This window comes from Notechis scutatus, chromosome 11 (assembly GCF_049901735.1).
Source record: "Notechis scutatus isolate UNSWTSFEM ecotype Mainland chromosome 11, rNotScu1.2, whole genome shotgun sequence".
Lineage (NCBI taxonomy): Eukaryota > Metazoa > Chordata > Lepidosauria > Squamata > Elapidae > Notechis > Notechis scutatus.
This window is the reverse complement of record NC_142019.1, coordinates 8,037,121-8,054,848: the sequence shown is the minus strand read 5'-3', so window position 1 is coordinate 8,054,848 and position 17,728 is coordinate 8,037,121. Positions and strand designations below refer to the sequence as shown.

Sequence of the window (17,728 nt, the reverse complement as noted above, 5' to 3'; positions counted from 1 at the left end):
CGCAAAACCACTTTTGTCTGAGAGGCCAGCAGGTTGCACAATCTAGCAATTGGTCAAATGTGGGTGGGGGGCTGAGTGGTGGAAGCTTCCCACTGCATTGCACACATCAGTTTCTGGATAACCCACATCACAGAAAGTTGGCTGGCCTTCCGTCTCTCAATTTTGAAATTATTTCAAGGTTGATTATTTATATTCATTTTTTAAAAAATATCAAAGGGTAAAAGACAAAGCAAAAGAGGGGAGGAGAGGAAGGAGGGAGGGAGGAAGGAAGGAAAAAGGATGGAGAAAAGAAAGGAGGATAAAGGGAGGGAGGAAGCGAGGGAGGGAAGGAGGGGGGAAGGAAGGAAGGAAGGAAGGAAGGAAGGAAGGAAGGAAGGAAGGAAGGAAGGAAGGAAGGAAGGAAGGAAGGAAGGAAGGAAGGAAAGAAAAAGGATAGAGAAAAGAAAGGATAAAGGGAGGGAGGAAGCGAGGGGGGGAAGGAAGAGGGAGGAAGGAAGAAAGGAAGGAAGGAAAAAGGATAAAGAAAAGAAAGGAGGATAAAGGGAGGGAGGAAGTGAAGGAGGGAGGAAGGAAGGAAAGAGGATAGAGAAAAGAAAGGAGGATAAAGGGAGGGAGGAAGCAAGGGAGGGAAGGAGGAGGGAGGGAGGAAGAAAGGAAGGAAGGAAGGTCAGACTCAAGAAATGAAAAAAGAGAAGGGGGAAAAAACCTATAAGAAATATAATGAACTTCTTTTCAGTAGATAGTTACAATTTCATAGTCCCTCCTTTCTCTTAGGCATTATATAGGTTGATTTCAGCCCTTCATTTAATTTACATCTTTCTTAATCGTCAAATCCACAAATCAACATTTCATTTCTTTCTTCTGTCAGCAAAACATCCAAAATATTTCTAGTTTTATCTTTCTCTTCCTTTCATTTGCAGTCAGAAAATGAAAGAAACTATCACATATTCTATCAGCTGTGTGCATCGGCTCAGAGACCCGAATTTAAGCATCTTCAGCTGGGTATGTTACCTATCACCTTATAGATTAATCTCTTTTATTGCTTTATTACATCGGTTTGGTGCATAATTCACAGGGGAGGCTTCTGTTCTTTGTTTGGTAGCATCTTTTTAGGACTGTATGTTCTCGTGTGGCCAAAATATGGTCCCAGTTTAGTAAACCTCACCCTGCTAACTATTCAAAAGGATCTCTCTCCCAATGCTCCAACCCTTCTGCCTACAATTTCTGATCTATTCAATGACATATTGAATCCACTGGAATTGGGAGACCAATAAATATAAATAAATAAAATAAGATGGTGGAAAACAATAGCAAAGCAGTTTGGCGTTCCCCTTGGAAAGTCCTGGGAATTCAGTCTAGATAGGAGACGTGTCCACATTTATTGCAAGTATTTGAGGATAGAGTTTTAACAGATTAACAGAGTTGGAAGAGACCTTGTAGGTCATCTAGTCCAACTCCCTACCCTACACCATTTCTGACAAATAATATCTTGTAATTAAGTTCTTTCCACCAAAAGTTCAATGGTTTCTCAGCGTTAATCTTAAAAGACTCATTTTCCCTCCCGAACCTTTGCAATATTTGGCTACCTATGACCCATTCCTTAGGAGTCTGTTGCCTCCACAGTCAGCATATCTGGTGATGTGTTTGCTTTCCACCCATAGCAAGTGCTGAAGAATTTAATTATACTAACATGGGTAGAAACACCACAATTGAAGGAGTGAACGACCGTGCCGACATGAAGGAAACTCAGAAAACTTTCAGCCTGCTAGGTAAGATCAGTCAAGTTAGCTGTTAAAAAACAATAACAGCAAAATTCTGATATTTATGAAATGCTGGTGGGTCCTTTAGTTTTTGATAGATTGGCAAAAAATTGGCATGCTATCCGATGCAGCTTTTTAGGTACAAAAGGTAAAGTCCAATCTAGGGCACGGTAGTCATCCTTGTTTCTTGACCAAGGGAGTCAGCATTGTCCGAAGACATTTTCTGTAGTCATGTGACCAGCGTGGCTATATGCCAAAGGTGCACAGAACGCTGTTACCTTCCCACCAAAATGGTACCTATTTATCTACTTGCATTTGCATGCTTTCACACTGCTAGGTGGGCAAGAGCCTGGAGCAAGGAACAGGAACTCACTCCATTGTGAGTTGCACTCAGGTCTCGAACACGGACTGTTAGCTTTCCGGTCTTTAACTGCTGAGCCAACATGCCCTGTCCTTTTTAGGAGCCACTGAATTTAGGGAGCATCCATCAAATCACACTGTTAATGTAAAAATTATTTGTAATCTTAACATCAGGGTGAGAAATAATTTTTGCTCATTTTTCATTGCAGGCCTGAAGGAAGATTTTCAGATGGATGTTTTCAAAATACTCTCTGCTATTCTTCATTTAGGCAATGTGCAGATCAGTCCCGTTGGCGATGAAAAGTCTTGTGTTAATGTAAGATTGACTGGCAGAATGTTTTCATGAACGACGCAAGGTTTTGATAAGTTATTTCCTTCAGTCCCTTAATCTTTTGGCTTTTGGGTATTACACTCAGTAGGAAGTACCTTGCTGGCTGGGGAATTCTGGGAGTTGAGATCTATACGTTTTCAAATGGTCAAGGTTGAGAAACATCGCTCTCATGATTTTCTCTAACCCGTTACAAATCTAGAAGAAATATGTTAAAAGTTAAATTCTGCAGGATTGGCACTCAGTTCCAGGACTGCAAAACCTTGGGATCTTCTAGATATTTTAGGATAGTGTTTCTTCACCTTGAGCGGCTTGGTAGCCTAGTGGTGAAGGCACTCCCCTCCTATTCAGAAGATTGAGAGTTCAAACCTTAGATGGGGCAGATATTTCTTACCATGGAGGGAAGGAGAAAATATGTGCTGTGAACTCTGCATAGGCGTCGGGAAGGGCATCCAGCCAGTAAATACTCAGTTCCATTCAGTCACCCCAACTCTACCCCTAATTAAGGGATTACAGGGTTGTAAAAAAAAGTATGTTTCTTCACCTTAGTAATTTTAAGATGAGATAATTTCAACTCTCAGAATTCTCTAGACCAGGGGTGTCCAACCTTGGCAACTTTAAGACTTGTGAACATCAACTCCCAGAATTCTGGGAGTTGAAGTCCACAAGTCTTAAAGTTGCCAAGGTTGGACACCCCTGCTCTAGACAGTCATGCTAGCTGGGGAATTCTGGGAGTTGAAGTCCACTCATCTTCAAGTTGGTAAGGTTGAGAAACAATTCTAGGAAGCAGAACTTCGAAAACAAGGATCTGTGGACTATCAAGCTGTATGTTAAAAAATATATTGCATTTTGAAGCTGTAGCAGTTTCGGTGATTGAACTGCCCAGTGACAACAGGCTTCTTATTTCTGCTTCAAAGGTGGAGGACAAACATCTTAATATATTTTGTGGGCTCCTGGGAGTCGAAAGTGATAAAATAGCTCAATGGCTTTGTCACAGGAAAATTATTACTACCTCTGAAACCGTAGTAAAGCCAATGACGAAACTCCAAGCTATAAACGCCCGAGATGCTTTGGCCAAGAAGATTTATTCTCATCTTTTTGATTTCATCGTGGAACAAATTAACAAGGCCTTGCAGTTTTCAGGCAAACAACATAGCTTTATTGGTGTTCTGGACATTTATGGGTAAGGTGATCCATTTTTCAGAAATAACCCAACATCTGTATTAAATACAGATTAAATACAGATAATGTTTCAACTCCTACCCTCAAAATGACGCTGATTCGTTTAACAACTTTAACAAGTCATAAAGTGAGGCAAAATTCAATTAACAACTGTCTTGCTTACTTAGCAACAGAAATTTTGGGCTCAACTGTGGTCATAAGTCAAGGACTACCTGTAGTTATGTGGACACTACTTCTTCATTGGGACTTCTCCACTGAATGACCTCTTTGAATTCTTCAGATTCTACAAATCGACCGTTCTCACATGATATAGTACCAGAATATTGTTAATATCTTTTGCCCCAAAATGATTGCTCTGTATTGCCACTCAAACTCACGACAGAAAGGATCGCGTCATAGTTTTTGTTTTCCAGTCTAAAAATTTAAAACTTTCTACCATTTGTTTCAGATTTGAAACCTTTGATCTGAATAGCTTCGAACAATTTTGCATCAACTATGCCAATGAAAAACTACAGCAACAATTTAACTTGGTATGATCTTTTTTTTAATGGATGTCCGTTAGTTTGGATTAAAGTTTGTCCTGAGTTGATGTTCCAGAAATAAATATTGGCTTATTTTTGGCAGTAAAACTCAAAGCTTAAATGTTTTGGCACCTTTAAAATGCTTCTGTATTGTTAAGCAACCCTTGAGTTTTGATGTGACTCATAAAACAACCGATGGTATTTGTGACATTAAATTGGCAATATCGTTTTTTAGCATGTCTTTAAACTTGAACAAGAAGAATACATGAAGGAAAATATCCCATGGACGTTAATTGATTTTTATGACAATCAACCTGTCATCGATCTGATTGAAGCTAAAATGGGCATTCTAGAACTTTTGGATGAAGAGTGCTTGGTACGTTTCAACGTTTTAATTTCACAAACCCAAATCTAGTCCTTTTTTTTTTTTTGGGGGCTAATTTTCTTAACACACCCTTGCGAAAGGCAGTTTTGCAATTTTGCTACTCTAATGCTTTTTAGCCATATTAGCAAGACACCTCGCCAACCCAAAATTCATCTTCATAGTTTCTGTCTCTTAAGGCTATTTATGTAGATGCAATTTCCCATCAAAGTAGGATGCAAAATATACTTGAAACCGGCAACTCTTAAGCAGAGATGCAGATATAGCCGATTTTGGAGAATTTGCATCTGAGCTATAAAATGTCTTGGATTGATGAATCAAGCCAGAATCAAATGCTTTATTGCAGTGTATGGAATCCTGTTAACTGCGTTTGGTAACTCTGATCACTTCAGGATGTTGGTAGTGAAATGTAGCAGCAACAGGTGTTCATTCCTGCATGGAAGTTATCCAGGGGTTATTTTTGGATATTGCATTAAGTAGCCATGCCTTGTTTGTTCAGTTGTGGCTCAGCCATTTAATAAATCCTGATGCCTATGAAAAGTCTGAATCCAGTCAGAGAGAAGGATGGGGTGTTCCAGATTGCAACCCATCTTGTATTATAGAACAAGAAAGCTAAGATGGCTGTGTAGAAAAAGGTACACACTGTACACACTCTTGGTGTTGCATAGAAGAAGTGGGTTGTTCAACCAACCAACCACTTTGATCATTCAATAAGCATTTTCATTTATTGTTTCTAATTTTAGATATGCCATTTTTGCTTTTTTCAAAACAGCTACCTCAAGGAACTGACGAAAATTGGCTCCAGAAGCTATATAATAATTTTATGAACAAGAACCCTCTCTTTGAAAAACCAAGAATGTCAAATACTTCTTTTATTATCCAGCACTTTGCTGACAAGGTAAGGTGTTCAATGTGGAAAGAAATGACACCCTTCTATTTCCCAAAATGAACCATCATCCTTTGTCCTGATTTATTCACCTAATATGGAGTTAATAATATATCACCTATCCCCGCAAAAATGATGCTATTTCTATAAACAAGGTCATGGTTTAAAAGGAGTGAGTGATACGAGCTTCTGAAACAATTTTGCCAATGAGTTGTTTTGATTTCTGTAGAAGCTTCTCATTTTAGTCCAAGCATGTCATGGATTTTCTAAGACTACGATATAATATTTTATTTGGGAATTAAAGGAGATGTTTATAGATCTCCTTCCATCTGAAATTCATGACCTGATTTGCTTACAAATAATTAGCTGTGATCCCTTGGAGATCACTCTTGTTTGATCTGATGGGATCTGGCCAACTCACTGTCAAAGAATCTTAAATCTAAAAATTACAGATATACCCTGTGGCTGTCCTACTGATCTATCCTGGGAATGGATATAACACTTCTCCTTTTTATAACTTCATTGCTCTGTGATTGACCTTTGTTCCATAATCTTCCTTAAACAGGTAGAATATAAAAATGAAGGATTTCTAGAAAAAAACCGGGACACTGTGTATGAAGTACTGATTGCTATCTTGAGAAACAGTAAGGTAAATATATTTTTTATGATTCCACAGTACTTTTGCTATTATACTTCTGGTAAGCATAACTTTGCAAGATGTCTGGAAATGATCAAAGCTAAACTCCATCCTTTTTGGATGCTTAAATCTCAAATGGCACAACACAGAGATGCTTCTGGCAATGTCTGGCCGGAACTGAATGTGTCCATCTGGTCAAGTCGTTGTGAATGAAAAGTTCATTCCACCAAGCCATGTGTCAGCTTTGCAAGGTAGACCAAACAAGAAGCATGTCCAGATGAGCTAAATCTACTTTAATGTAAAGTTGCATGAAAAGAACCTTGCAAGTTTGAAAATACATTTCTTCCCCCATTCACTTGAAGAGGTGATTAAAAAGCCACGGTACAAAAATTGCAACTTCTAAACGGTTGTTAAACAAATGATTGTTAAATTGAAAACTGCCTGTCGTGCTATCTAATTTTAATTTTCATCTCTCCGTAGTTTCGGCTCTTTGCAAACTTCTTCCAGGATGGTCCAGTCCCTCTTTCCCCATTCAACTCTGCAATCAAAGTTAAGTCTGCAAAAACAGTGATTGTGTCACCTAACAAACAGTTCCGTGCAACTGTTGGAAGTAAGGTATTTTTGTTTTAGATTCAAGTTACCAAGTTTGAGAAACACTGAATTTTTTTTAAAAAAATTACATGCAGGATTGTTCTAGTTCTTGTATCTATTTTCTTACTTTGCCTTGAACAATCTTAGGCTGGGAAAGCATTGGGGACTCGACTAAAGGGTTGAAGGAAGAGGAGCTGAAAGTGGGAGGGAGCTAAAAGAGATATGGCAGATGGACTCTCAAACCTCCATCCACCAGACTCATTGAGTTTCTGTACACTCATTTGTTTTGACAATAAGGGCTGTCATCAGTATGAAGCTTGTAATAAATGTCATGGCTTCCATTCATAAATTAGCCAGAAAGATGTTGCTTGTATTCTAAAAGTTCAAACAAACTTTTCACCCTCTATATTTCAGTTTCGCAGTTCCTTATATTTATTAATGGAGACTCTTAATGCCACCACACCACATTATGTCCGGTGCATAAAGCCAAATGATCAAAAGTTGGCATTTGAGTGAGTATTGGAAAAAAAAATTGATGTTAATTTAAATATATATTATTTGAGTACGTGTAGAAGTGAATTAACAGATGTTTATGTGCCTGTTCTTGGAAAAATTCCTACTGAATGCGGTTCATAGTTACAATAGCATGAGCTGAAAGTTTGTTTTATAAGCGAGATGGCTAACTCGCAAGATTTTGAAACACAAAGCAAAAGGTCCGTTAAAGAACAGAAGGGCTGGGGGAAATAAACATCAGCATTAAATTATGGGGAAAAGAAAATTGTATCTTTATGTTGATAGAAATGATCAATTGCAGCTTCTTTCTAATGGAATGGAATGGAATGGAATAGAATAGAATAGAATAGAATAGAATAGAATAGAATAGAATAGAATAGAATAGAATAGAATAGAATAGAATTCTTTATTGGCCGAGTGTGATTGGACACACAAGGAATTTGTCTTGGTGCAAATGCTCTCAGTGTACATAAAAGAAAAGATACATTTACAGATGCTTATCTGGCTTTTAGCTACGTATGAATTTAGTTTAGTGCAACAGTGCTGAGGATCCAGAAAATATTGATGAGATCTTGTCAGCAAGCCCAAAAGCGTGATGGTATCTACTGTGACCTATCATCTCCTCCACTGTGGCTCTCAACCTCCAAAGAATGCCATCTGGAATGTAAAAATGGCATATCCCTCCTTCACAAGAAAATAATTGATTGTACCATGATATTCACGATCAACAATTTGCTCCTAGTTTGTTCCTGATTGAAACCACCAGATGTGATATGTAGCTTATAAAAGATCAGGACACATTTGTCCTTCGATTGGGCAGAAATCGGTTGTTCTTCTTGTTTTCTTCTTCTTTAGATTTGACTCCAAAAGAGTGGTCCAGCAATTACGAGCATGTGGGGTGTTAGAAACCATTCGTATTAGCTCTCAGAGTTACCCATCAAGGTATGGAGTTATACCTCTTCAAAGGTTGACTTTCGCATCTCTTTGATTGACTGATTCCAATGTTCTCCTCCTTTGACAGATGGACTTATATTGAGTTTTACAGCCGCTACAGCATTCTCATGTCTCAAAGTGAACTTTCTCTCACGGACAAGAAGCACATTTGCAAGATGGTTTTGCAGCGGCTAATCCAGGTCAGGAGTTTTCTAACCATCCCTACATGTAGAGAGCAGAAGGAATGGACATGAAACATTATAACTACAACAACAGAGGTGGTGGTATTCAGGGGTGGGATTCTACCAGTTTACACCTATTTGCTAGAATCTGTTGTTAACATTCTAAGCAGTTCGGAGAACCGGTTGTTAGAAGAAATTACTGGCCTAATCCTGTAAGGAAGGCAGGAAGGAAACATTCTGGTGTTGCTTACAGAAACTGCCTCTCCGTTAACCCTTATTACATTCTTGGCAGGACTAGACTTCCTGTCTCAGGAACGTCTCTGGAGTTTTTTTCCTCTCCTTTGCTGGTACTTTCCTTGTGTGGAGTGACCATTCAAAGTTACAATGGCACTGAAAAAAGTGACTTATGACCATTTTTCACACTTACGACTGTTGCAGCATCCCCACAGTCATGAGAGGCCAGGCGAAGAGATGCGTGCCTCGATGTGAGTGATATTGAGTTGGCCATGCCCAGCCAATAACATGACCACCAAGCCACGTGCACCCAGTCACATGACCACCAAGCCATGCCCACCACCTAAGCCATGCCCACAGGACCAGTTGTTTAAAATTTTGAATCCCACCCCTGGTGGTATTCATCAGGTTCTGACCAGTTCTGGAGGACCGGTAGCGGAAATTTTGATTAGTGCAGAGAACTGGCAAATACCGCCTCTGACTGGCCCCACCAACCCCATCTCTTCTCTGCCTCCCAAGTCCCACCTGATTGGCTGGGTCTCCTTTGGTTGCCCTGCACAGGAGAATGGAGATGGAGAGCAGGTTAGAGGTGTGGGGAGGGAATGGAGATTTTGCAGTAACTTCCCTCAGGAGTGGGGGTGGGAATGGAGATTTTGCAGTATCCTCCCCTGCCATGCCTACCAAGCCACGCCCACAGAAACGGTAGTAAAAACTTTTGAAGCCCACCACTGATTAGCAAGCACCTCAAATGTGATTATATGACCATGGAGGGTATGTGTGTGGTTGAAGTAACCTCCGAAACAGGTCATAAATAGCTTTTGGGAAGTTCCATTGTAACTTTGAATGGTCGCAAGTCAAGGTTGCAAGTCTTGTATAGCCATTTTATCTTCTCAGAAATGACTCTGATTTCTTTTTCTATTCCCCCCCCCTCCCCCCCAGGATCCAAGTCAATATCAGTTTGGCAGGACCAAGATTTTTTTCAGAGCGGGGCAGGTCGCCTATTTGGAAAAAGTGCGATCAGATCGCCTGAGGCAAGCATGCATCATGGTTCAGAAGAACATCCGAGGTTGGCTTCAAAGGAAGAAGTTCCTCCGCGTCAGACAAGCGGCGGTCATCATACAACAATACTTCCGTGGACAGAAGTCTATACGGTATTTGCAAGGAACAATGGAGATGGTCCTTCGTTGATTAATGGGAACCTTTCCAGTGGACATATTTTGCAGCAAAATAAGCCACTGACTGTGTTAGTCAAGAGGTCTCCAAACTTGACAACTTTAGGGCTTGTGGACTTCATTTCCCAGAATTCCCCAGCTTGGCTGGGGAATTCTGGGAGTTGAAGTCCACAAGTCTTTAAGTTGCCACATTTGGGGACCCCTGGGTTAAACCCATGAGACAAACAATAACGGTTGGGTAGAAAGCACCTTCTTAAGAAGGTGTCTTCAAAGGAAGACTTTCACTTACTGAACATCGTATTCCCTTTTTTTCTCCAGGAAAGCTATAACTGCCAGGGCCCTGAAGGAAACCTGGGCTGCCATAGTTATCCAGAAATACAGCCGAGGATACTTAGTGCGTAGACTTTGCCAACTCATCCGTGTGGCTGCTTTGACGATCCAGGCCTTCGCACGAGGATTTCTAGCGAGGAAGAAATACAGGAAGGTAAAAATTCATTGAAACTGAGTTTACCAAAGACCCATCTTTGGTGTTTCATATTTATTATTCAGTAAGGAATGTGGGTAAGCAGGCTTTGCTTCATAGAAATAGAAGTAGAAGTAGAAATAATAGAAATAGAAATAATAGAAATAGAAATAGAAATAATAGAAATAGAAATAGAAATAGAACAGAATTCTTTATTGGCCAAGTGTGATTGTACACACAAGGAATTTGTCTTGGTGCAAAGGCTCTCAGTGTACATAAAAGAAAAGATACATTCATCAAGAATCATAAGGCACAACACTTAATAATAGTCATAGGGTACAATAAGCAGTCAGATCATACTATGAAACAGTCAATATAAATAGTAAGGATATAAGCGACAAAGTTGCAGTCATACAGTCACAAGTGGGAGGAGATGGCTGATAAGGAGTGATGGGAAGATTAATAGTAATAGTAGTGCAGACTTAGTAAATAGTTGGACAGTGTTGAGGGAATTATTTGTTTAGCAAAGTTCAGGAAAAAACTGTCCTTGTGTCTAGTTGTTCTGGTGTGCAGGGCTCTATAGCGTCATTTTGAGGGAAGGAGTTGAAACAGTTTATGTCCGGGATGTGAGGGGTCTAAATATTTTCATAGTCCCTTTTTGGCTCATGCAGGATACAGGTCCTCCATGGAAGGCAGGTTGATAGTAATTGTTTTTTTCTGCAGTCCTAATTATCCTCTGGAGTCTGTGCCTGTCCTGTTGGGTTGCAGAACCGAACCAGACAGTGATAGAGGTGCAGATGACAGACTCAATAATTCCTCTGTAGAACTGGATCAGCAGCTCCTTGGGCAGTTTGAGCTTCCTGAGTTGGCGCAGAAAGAACATTCTCGGTTGTGCTTTTTTGATGACGTTTTTGATGTTAGGCGTCCATTTTAGGTCTTGTGATATGAAATGTGAAGGTCAGAGCAGCTACGTGGCAATGCCTTAACAACATCCTGCAAAGGCAAGGTGGGAGTTTCTCCCGCTGATCAGCATCCTCTGATTAACTGGAATTAGAACATGTTATAGAACACAGCATCCAGTTTTGGTCTCCGTGACATGAAAAATACTTCGAGATTCTGGAAAGAGTGCAGAGAAGAGCAATGAAGATGGTTAGGGGGCTGGAGGCTAAAGCATATAAAGCAGTTGTAGGAATTGGGTATGTCTAGTTTAATGAAAAGAAGGATTAAGGGGGGACATGATGGCAGTCTTCCAGTATTTGAGGGGCTGCCACAAAGAAGAGGGGATCATTCTAGTCTCCAGAGAATCTGGAGGCAGGATAAGAAGCAGTGGGTGGAAACTAATCAAGGAGAGAAGCAACCTGGAATTAAGGAAAGATTTCCTGAGAGTTAGAACAATAATTGAGTGGAACAACTTGGCTCCAGAGGTTGTGAATGCTCCAATACTGGAAGTTTTAAAGAAGAGATTGGATAATCATTTGTCTGAAACCGTATAGGGTCTCCTGCTTGAGCAGGGGGTTGGACTAGAAGACCTCTAAGGTCCCTTCCAACTCTTGTTATTCTCTTCTGTTCTGAGGTTGGCTCTCTCCGTGATTAGTTGCCACCCATTCTGTCATTCTGTTATGTGAGAGGTGAAGTGTAGTTGAGGAAGCAATAAGTAAGAACATAATTGCATACTCGTCATTTCCCATTGACTGCTCTTGAAACTTACCATTGCCTTTGTCACCTGTGTTTAGGATTCGGTGTGTTTTCCATACTGGTTACCTTTACTTGCTCCCTTTGTTACACTCTTTGCAGATGAACTTATTTACGATTTAATTAAATTAGTCAACTATCCCCTGAACGGAAGGTTATTAAATGATGAGGCGTGGTGTCAGTTTGCTCACCTGCTCCGCGAGGGAGATGGGGGTTTCTAAATTTGATAAATAAATAAATGAAATTTTCTTACAAAGATGCTTGAAGAACAGAAAGCTTTAATCCTCCAGAAGTACGCCCGGGCATGGCTGGCCAGACGCCGATTCCAGAGCATTCGCCGTTTCGTCCTGAACATCCAGCTTTCATACAGAGTCCAGCGGCTGCAGAAAAAACTGGAAGAACAGGTAGCTAAGAAATCACACCATCGTTCAAATAAGTTAATGTTGGTCCGACCAAGGCTTCCAAGACTGTAATTAAGCACATGCTTAATTAAAACAACTCTTGTTTTATTTCAACGCTTGGAATTATGTTCATTCCCAGCCTGTAATGAGTCCCAAGTAGTCCCTTGAGATAAGCACCCACCTTTATCTCCTTTGAATTGCTGCCAATAACTAGAGTGCCAAATGAACTGTAAAAAAACAACCGAACAAAATCCACACAGAGCTTCAAGGTTGAATCCGAACAGAGTGAACGACTTTGCTTCCTGCAAAGGTTTCTCTACCTTTGCTTGTCCTTTATACCTTACGGGAGGGGCAATCACCTCCCAGCCTTATTCCCAAGTCACCCCTTTTGTCTCAGCTGCTCTTGCCTTCTAGCAGCTCTGTGCATATGCACACTTGGGAACAGGCTTCCCTTGTTCCTCGGCCTCGCTGCTGCCAGACTCCGGAGGCTCCAGAGTCAACGCCCCACTCCCAGATAGCCCTGGCTCCATCTCTGCATTGGATGCAAGACCCTTGTCCGAGTCCTCCCCAGACTCCCAGACTGGTCCTTGTTCTTCCCCACTGTCCGATTCCACTGTCGTCTGCCCCAGCTGCCAGCGAACCACAACAAGTGTATTTTTATTATCTTGCCTAATGGATGCTTTTTTCTTCCTGGTTTTAGAATAAGGAAAATCATAGTTTGTTGGAAAAGCTGACCTTCCTTGCTTCAAGTCACTCCAGTGATACGGAGACCATTCAAAAACTTCACCAGGATCTTGAAAAATTAACCGGGCAGAGAAACATATCTGAAGAAAATGAAAGGAAGAACAGGGTGGGCTATGAACAGGTGAGGCGTAAGAGAACGTACAGGTAGTCCTGGACTTACAACAATTCGTTTAGTGACCGTTCAAAGTTACAACGGCACCGAAAAAAGTTGTGTTAGGCCCATTTTTCATACTTAACGTCCATTGCAGCCTCCTTGCAGTCGTGTGATCAAAATTCAGACCCCGGTTCGTATTTATGACAGTTGCTGAGTCCTGGGATGAATTAGCAGCAGAAATTTTGGGTTCAGTTGTGATCGTAAATTCTGTATAACAAAATAGAAAATGAGTTTGGGAGCAATGTGATTCAGCCAACCAAGGATAGAAAATAAATGGTTTGAAAATAAATGAATTTTCACACACAGATATATATATATTTCTTGCTTTATCTTCTCCATCTAGAGGGTCTCAGGACTTGAAAAGCACAACTTAGGGCTACAGGAAGAGAAGAAGAAGCTGGAAAAAGAACTTCAAAAGAAAACAGAGGAAATGAAAGGTGTGATCATGCTCTTATTTTGAGAATTAGTGGCTACTATGATCTTTTCACACTAGCTTCATACTATGCAATAATATAAAGCAGAATTTACCAGCCAGACTATTGAACACAAACTCAGTTTTGGCATTGTGTCTCGAGTAAATCCTATCTTTCTGCCTTGCAAACTCTGATTTGTAGTTCTTATATTATGTGAATTAAGACTTAGGGCTTACAAATCACGGTTAAGACAAACTATAGTTCATTATCCTAAAATATAATAATACAGCAATAAAGGAACTACAGGTTTTAAAAACAGAGATCAAAGGACATTCACAATACAAATGATTTTATAACCATGATTAAAAAGTTTAACACTGTCTTGGTATTTATATACAGAAATGCTTTTATCTATGATAGTTGTAAGATATATATGTTTTAAGTCTAGTATAACTGGAAGGCAACAACTTTAATGCTTTAATATTAAATTCATTTTGTGAAAAGTACAGATTTGGCTTTTAAAAAAATTGTAATGTCTCTCCCATCCATTGTAGACTGCTATGTAAGCTTACTTTATATAAAATCAAACTTTTCTAAGCTTTGCTTGATAGTCTTTAAAATTACATCTGGCTTAATTTTAATTATGCTACTCTATCTAAAAAGTTTTTTTTTTTAATGTCAGTATTATCTTTCTTCAGATAAACTGGATAATTTGACGAAGCAATTATTCTCTGATGTTCAAAGGGAGGAAAGGCAACGAATGTATGGAATTTAACTTCTTTTTTCAAATTGCCATTTTCTTAGGACTATTGGTTTTTTCCTTTGCAGAGAAAGTGAATTATTTTAAAAAGAGTGACGTATTAGTTTAAGTAGGACGTCTAAGCAGGAAGTATACATACTCAGTTCTAAAAGTACAGGGTCAATCCTGAAAAAGTTAGCATGAGAAAGTTTGCAAAGAGTAATTGGGCTGTTTTATGTCCACAACCCTATTTAGAAAATAAATGTAGAAATTAAAACTATTTAACAAGGCCTGCTGTTATGGTTCTAGATCTCCAGGGGGAGCAATCACAGTACAACTTTTGTGATTTTCTGGAATGACCATGTAATCCTGTGGAAAGACTATTTACCAATATCTTAATAATTATGTGAATTTTGTGCCTTCAATCTCATCGTGTTAGAATAAGGCAGCTCCTTGGATTTCCAAAGGATTGCCATTTAAACATGGTGGTTTTTTCTTTCTTTTTTTCAAAGTTACTGGCATATACATCAGTGTTTCTCAACTTTAGCAAATTTAAGATGCATGGATTTCGACTCCCAGAATTCCCTAGCCAGCAGGAGGAATTCTGGGAGTTAAAAATCCACAGATCAAAGTTCTCAATGTTGAGAAACACATGATACACACATCTTCTGATTAAAATATGGGTGCTGAAAGAAAAGGAGTGAAAGTTATCCTTGTGTAATGCTTCTGATTTATCGTTTCCGTTCTTTTAATATCAACTTTTTTAAAAAATATCATATATATTTCACCTTGTTATATGCCACAAACAGATATACAAGAGAGATATTGCACATCTGTAATGGACTTGTGTTTTAGAGTTGTAGAATTGTGTTCCTAGAGAGACAAGGATGTCCTTCTGAATCTTTGTAGATTATTGGAGAAAAATTTCCAGAGCCAAAAACAAGATTATGAAAAAAGGATTGAGTTACTCAATGCAGAAATAATGCTTCTCAAAGAGGAAAATGCTCAGCTGCAAAATCAGATTCAAGAAATGCAACAAACCCAAGATGGCTTAAAAACAGAAATAGAGGAGCTTTCAAACCAAATAAAGGTAGGATAAGAAATGAAAAAAATGATTAAGAATCTCCATAGACATAAGAAATGAAATAGATATTAATTTGGGATATTCAAATTCCTGGTTTTATGTGCTGTGCACTGTTACTCTTATATACTTATTATTATTATATTCATATGCTGCACATTTTATTCTTATTTTCACTACTCTGTCCCTATACTTCCTACCTAAACCCAATTAATCCTAAAATTTAAACATAATTTCCAAATTACTAACTGTCATTTTAACTTTGGGATTGTGGCTATTGTAGTATCATCCTCTTTGCCTCATTATTTACATCTCATTGAACAATGTCTCGTTCTATCAATGTTTAATGAACTCAGACAATCCCTGAATTGCGAAAAGAAATAGACTTCCTTCAAATTCAGAAACTGGATGCGGAGAAGCAACTACAATTCCAGAAGCGTGAAATGAGAGGTAATTGGAAAACATCACTCATTCTCATGATTAAAATGTGCCGGCAAATGGATTTCACAGTCCAAGTGCTATAATGATATAGCCTTCCATCTTGAACTCATCTGTGGACATTTATACGATGACTCTGGAAATGCAGAGGCATTGTGCACAAAAAAGAGGGAAATGAAGGGATTGAATTTGGGAGAAATAATCGGCAAAAACTCAAAATCAGCATTTGTCAGGACTCAATAAACTGAATTAATAGGATATAAACAAGTTCAGTGTGACTATTTTGTGAAGTACATGGTGGGAAAATTTGTAAATCATAGATGTTCTTAGTTAGAGCAGCTTTTTTCAGCGTGATCTCTTCTTCACGTGTTGGGATTCCAACTCCCAGAATTCCTTAGATCAGTGTTTCTCACCGTGGCCATTTTAAGATGTGTGGACTTCAACTCCCAGAATTCCCCAGCCAGCATGCAACGGAAATGGAAAGCAATGGCAATGGAGTCCAGAAAAGCAATTCCAGTATATATGGAAGGCAGAAACTAGATGAAGCTGATTTGTAGCTATCAAATCAGTGAAACTTGATCAATGAAGCAAAACAATTGATTGCAAGCAAACTTGGATGTGTAGTCATCATTAGGACTACGTGGTCGAAGTAGAAAGTCAACATGCGTGCAACTTTTCTTTTTTTTGCTCTCATTTAGAGAAGATGTCCGAGATTACAAAGCAACTCTTGGAAAGCTATGACTTTACAGACGTGAGGAGCAGGTACTGATCTCCCTTTGTTGGCTTTCCAGAAGGTAGCAGCGTCCAGTTCTTCTTCACAGATCTTTCTCCTAACTTCCCCTATCCTTTCTCCCTGATCAACAGGTTGTCTCCTGAAGACTTGCAGCATTTGAATGAAGATGGTGAACTCTGGTTTGCCTATGAAGGCTTGAAAAAAGCCACACGGTGAGCTGCACTTTCATTTCTTTGGGATATAACCTTGAGTCACATATTGGTAGGAATTCTGGAGGCACAACTGTGATGACCCAGGGTGGGATACAAAATAAACACAGTCACAAAAACCCGGTGAAGCCCCTTTTATTCCTTCACTTTGCTTCCAAGCTCCAAATATCCTTGACTGGAGACAAAAAACTCCCACACAAGCAGTTACAAGAAGGAGGAAATGCCGTTTAAATTATAAGACTAAAAAACACACAAATCAGGCAAGATAAGGGCTTGAAGATGTCCACAGATATCAGAACACACACTGGGAAGGACGCCAAACTCAGATAGGAACAATAAACTAGAGATATTTCCATGCTTTGTTTCCAGCACTGGCCCGTACGCATGTCCGTCCTCTTATCCAATTGTCACAGCTGCAGCCCATGAAAAGGATCAAGGCCCTCTCCTCCCCCGTAGACCACGTCTCTCCCTTATCCTCTCCTCCCTGCATGCCCTAGGATGGAGAGGGGATGGGCCCGGGTCCTCCTCTGACTGTCCAGCCGGCCTCTGCCCTTCCCCAGCCTCCTCCACAACCTCTGGAGCCACACTTCCACTCCCTGACGGCTGTTCCTCCTCTCCCTCAGAGTCAGTCGCCACCAGGGGTATGACAACAACACTTATATCAGTTATCATGTCCTAAAGCTGCCAGATATATTGCTCTATAGCAGTAACTTATGAACTTTAGTAGAGTGGGGGTATGGTCTTCAGGTTTAAAAATTGATGTCTCCCTTAGCATAGGAATGACGGTAGAGCAGAAGCTATGGGGAATCAGAGTTTTTGCTCCGTTGTTAAGTGAACTTCAGCCCATTGAAAGCTTAGGCTATTTAATAAAATGTTGTGATCAGAAAAAGGGGCTGCCAGAATCCTCATATCCGTCATCATCAGTTTTAATTGTCAACCTTGAACTTTCAGTGGTTTTTGACAGTGGAAACTGTTTCTCC

The 17,728-nt window shown here is 39.7% G+C and overlaps 1 protein-coding gene across 5 annotated transcripts in view; it reads left to right on the top strand.

Moving 5' to 3' along the window:
* MYO5C (myosin VC) overlaps positions 1–17,728 on the top strand; it is a 54,476-nt gene that overhangs the window by 12,704 nt on the left and 24,044 nt on the right. For 3 of the 5 annotated variants that reach the window (XR_015750814.1, XM_026684116.2, XM_087972883.1), the window contains exons 7-28: positions 921–1,002; positions 1,662–1,769; positions 2,330–2,436; positions 3,366–3,631; positions 4,079–4,160; positions 4,387–4,527; positions 5,306–5,431; positions 5,985–6,068; positions 6,537–6,671; positions 7,062–7,159; positions 8,016–8,102; positions 8,182–8,293; positions 9,449–9,660; positions 10,000–10,165; positions 12,094–12,240; positions 12,938–13,102; positions 13,479–13,572; positions 14,247–14,310; positions 15,197–15,377; positions 15,725–15,818; positions 16,505–16,568; positions 16,671–16,751. Coding sequence is in view for 4 of the 5 variants with exons in the window: in XM_026684116.2 (XP_026539901.2) it covers positions 921–1,002; positions 1,662–1,769; positions 2,330–2,436; positions 3,366–3,631; positions 4,079–4,160; positions 4,387–4,527; positions 5,306–5,431; positions 5,985–6,068; positions 6,537–6,671; positions 7,062–7,159; positions 8,016–8,102; positions 8,182–8,293; positions 9,449–9,660; positions 10,000–10,165; positions 12,094–12,240; positions 12,938–13,102; positions 13,479–13,572; positions 14,247–14,310; positions 15,197–15,377; positions 15,725–15,818; positions 16,505–16,568; positions 16,671–16,751 (2,696 nt within the window). In the remaining variant the exon portion in view is untranslated. The remainder of the gene's footprint in view (positions 1–920; positions 1,003–1,661; positions 1,770–2,329; positions 2,437–3,365; positions 3,632–4,078; positions 4,161–4,386; positions 4,528–5,305; positions 5,432–5,984; positions 6,069–6,536; positions 6,672–7,061; positions 7,160–8,015; positions 8,103–8,181; positions 8,294–9,448; positions 9,661–9,999; positions 10,166–12,093; positions 12,241–12,937; positions 13,103–13,478; positions 13,573–14,246; positions 14,311–15,196; positions 15,378–15,724; positions 15,819–16,504; positions 16,569–16,670; positions 16,752–17,728) is intronic. The other 2 variants (XM_026684117.2, XM_087972884.1) reach the window with 1 other exon arrangement.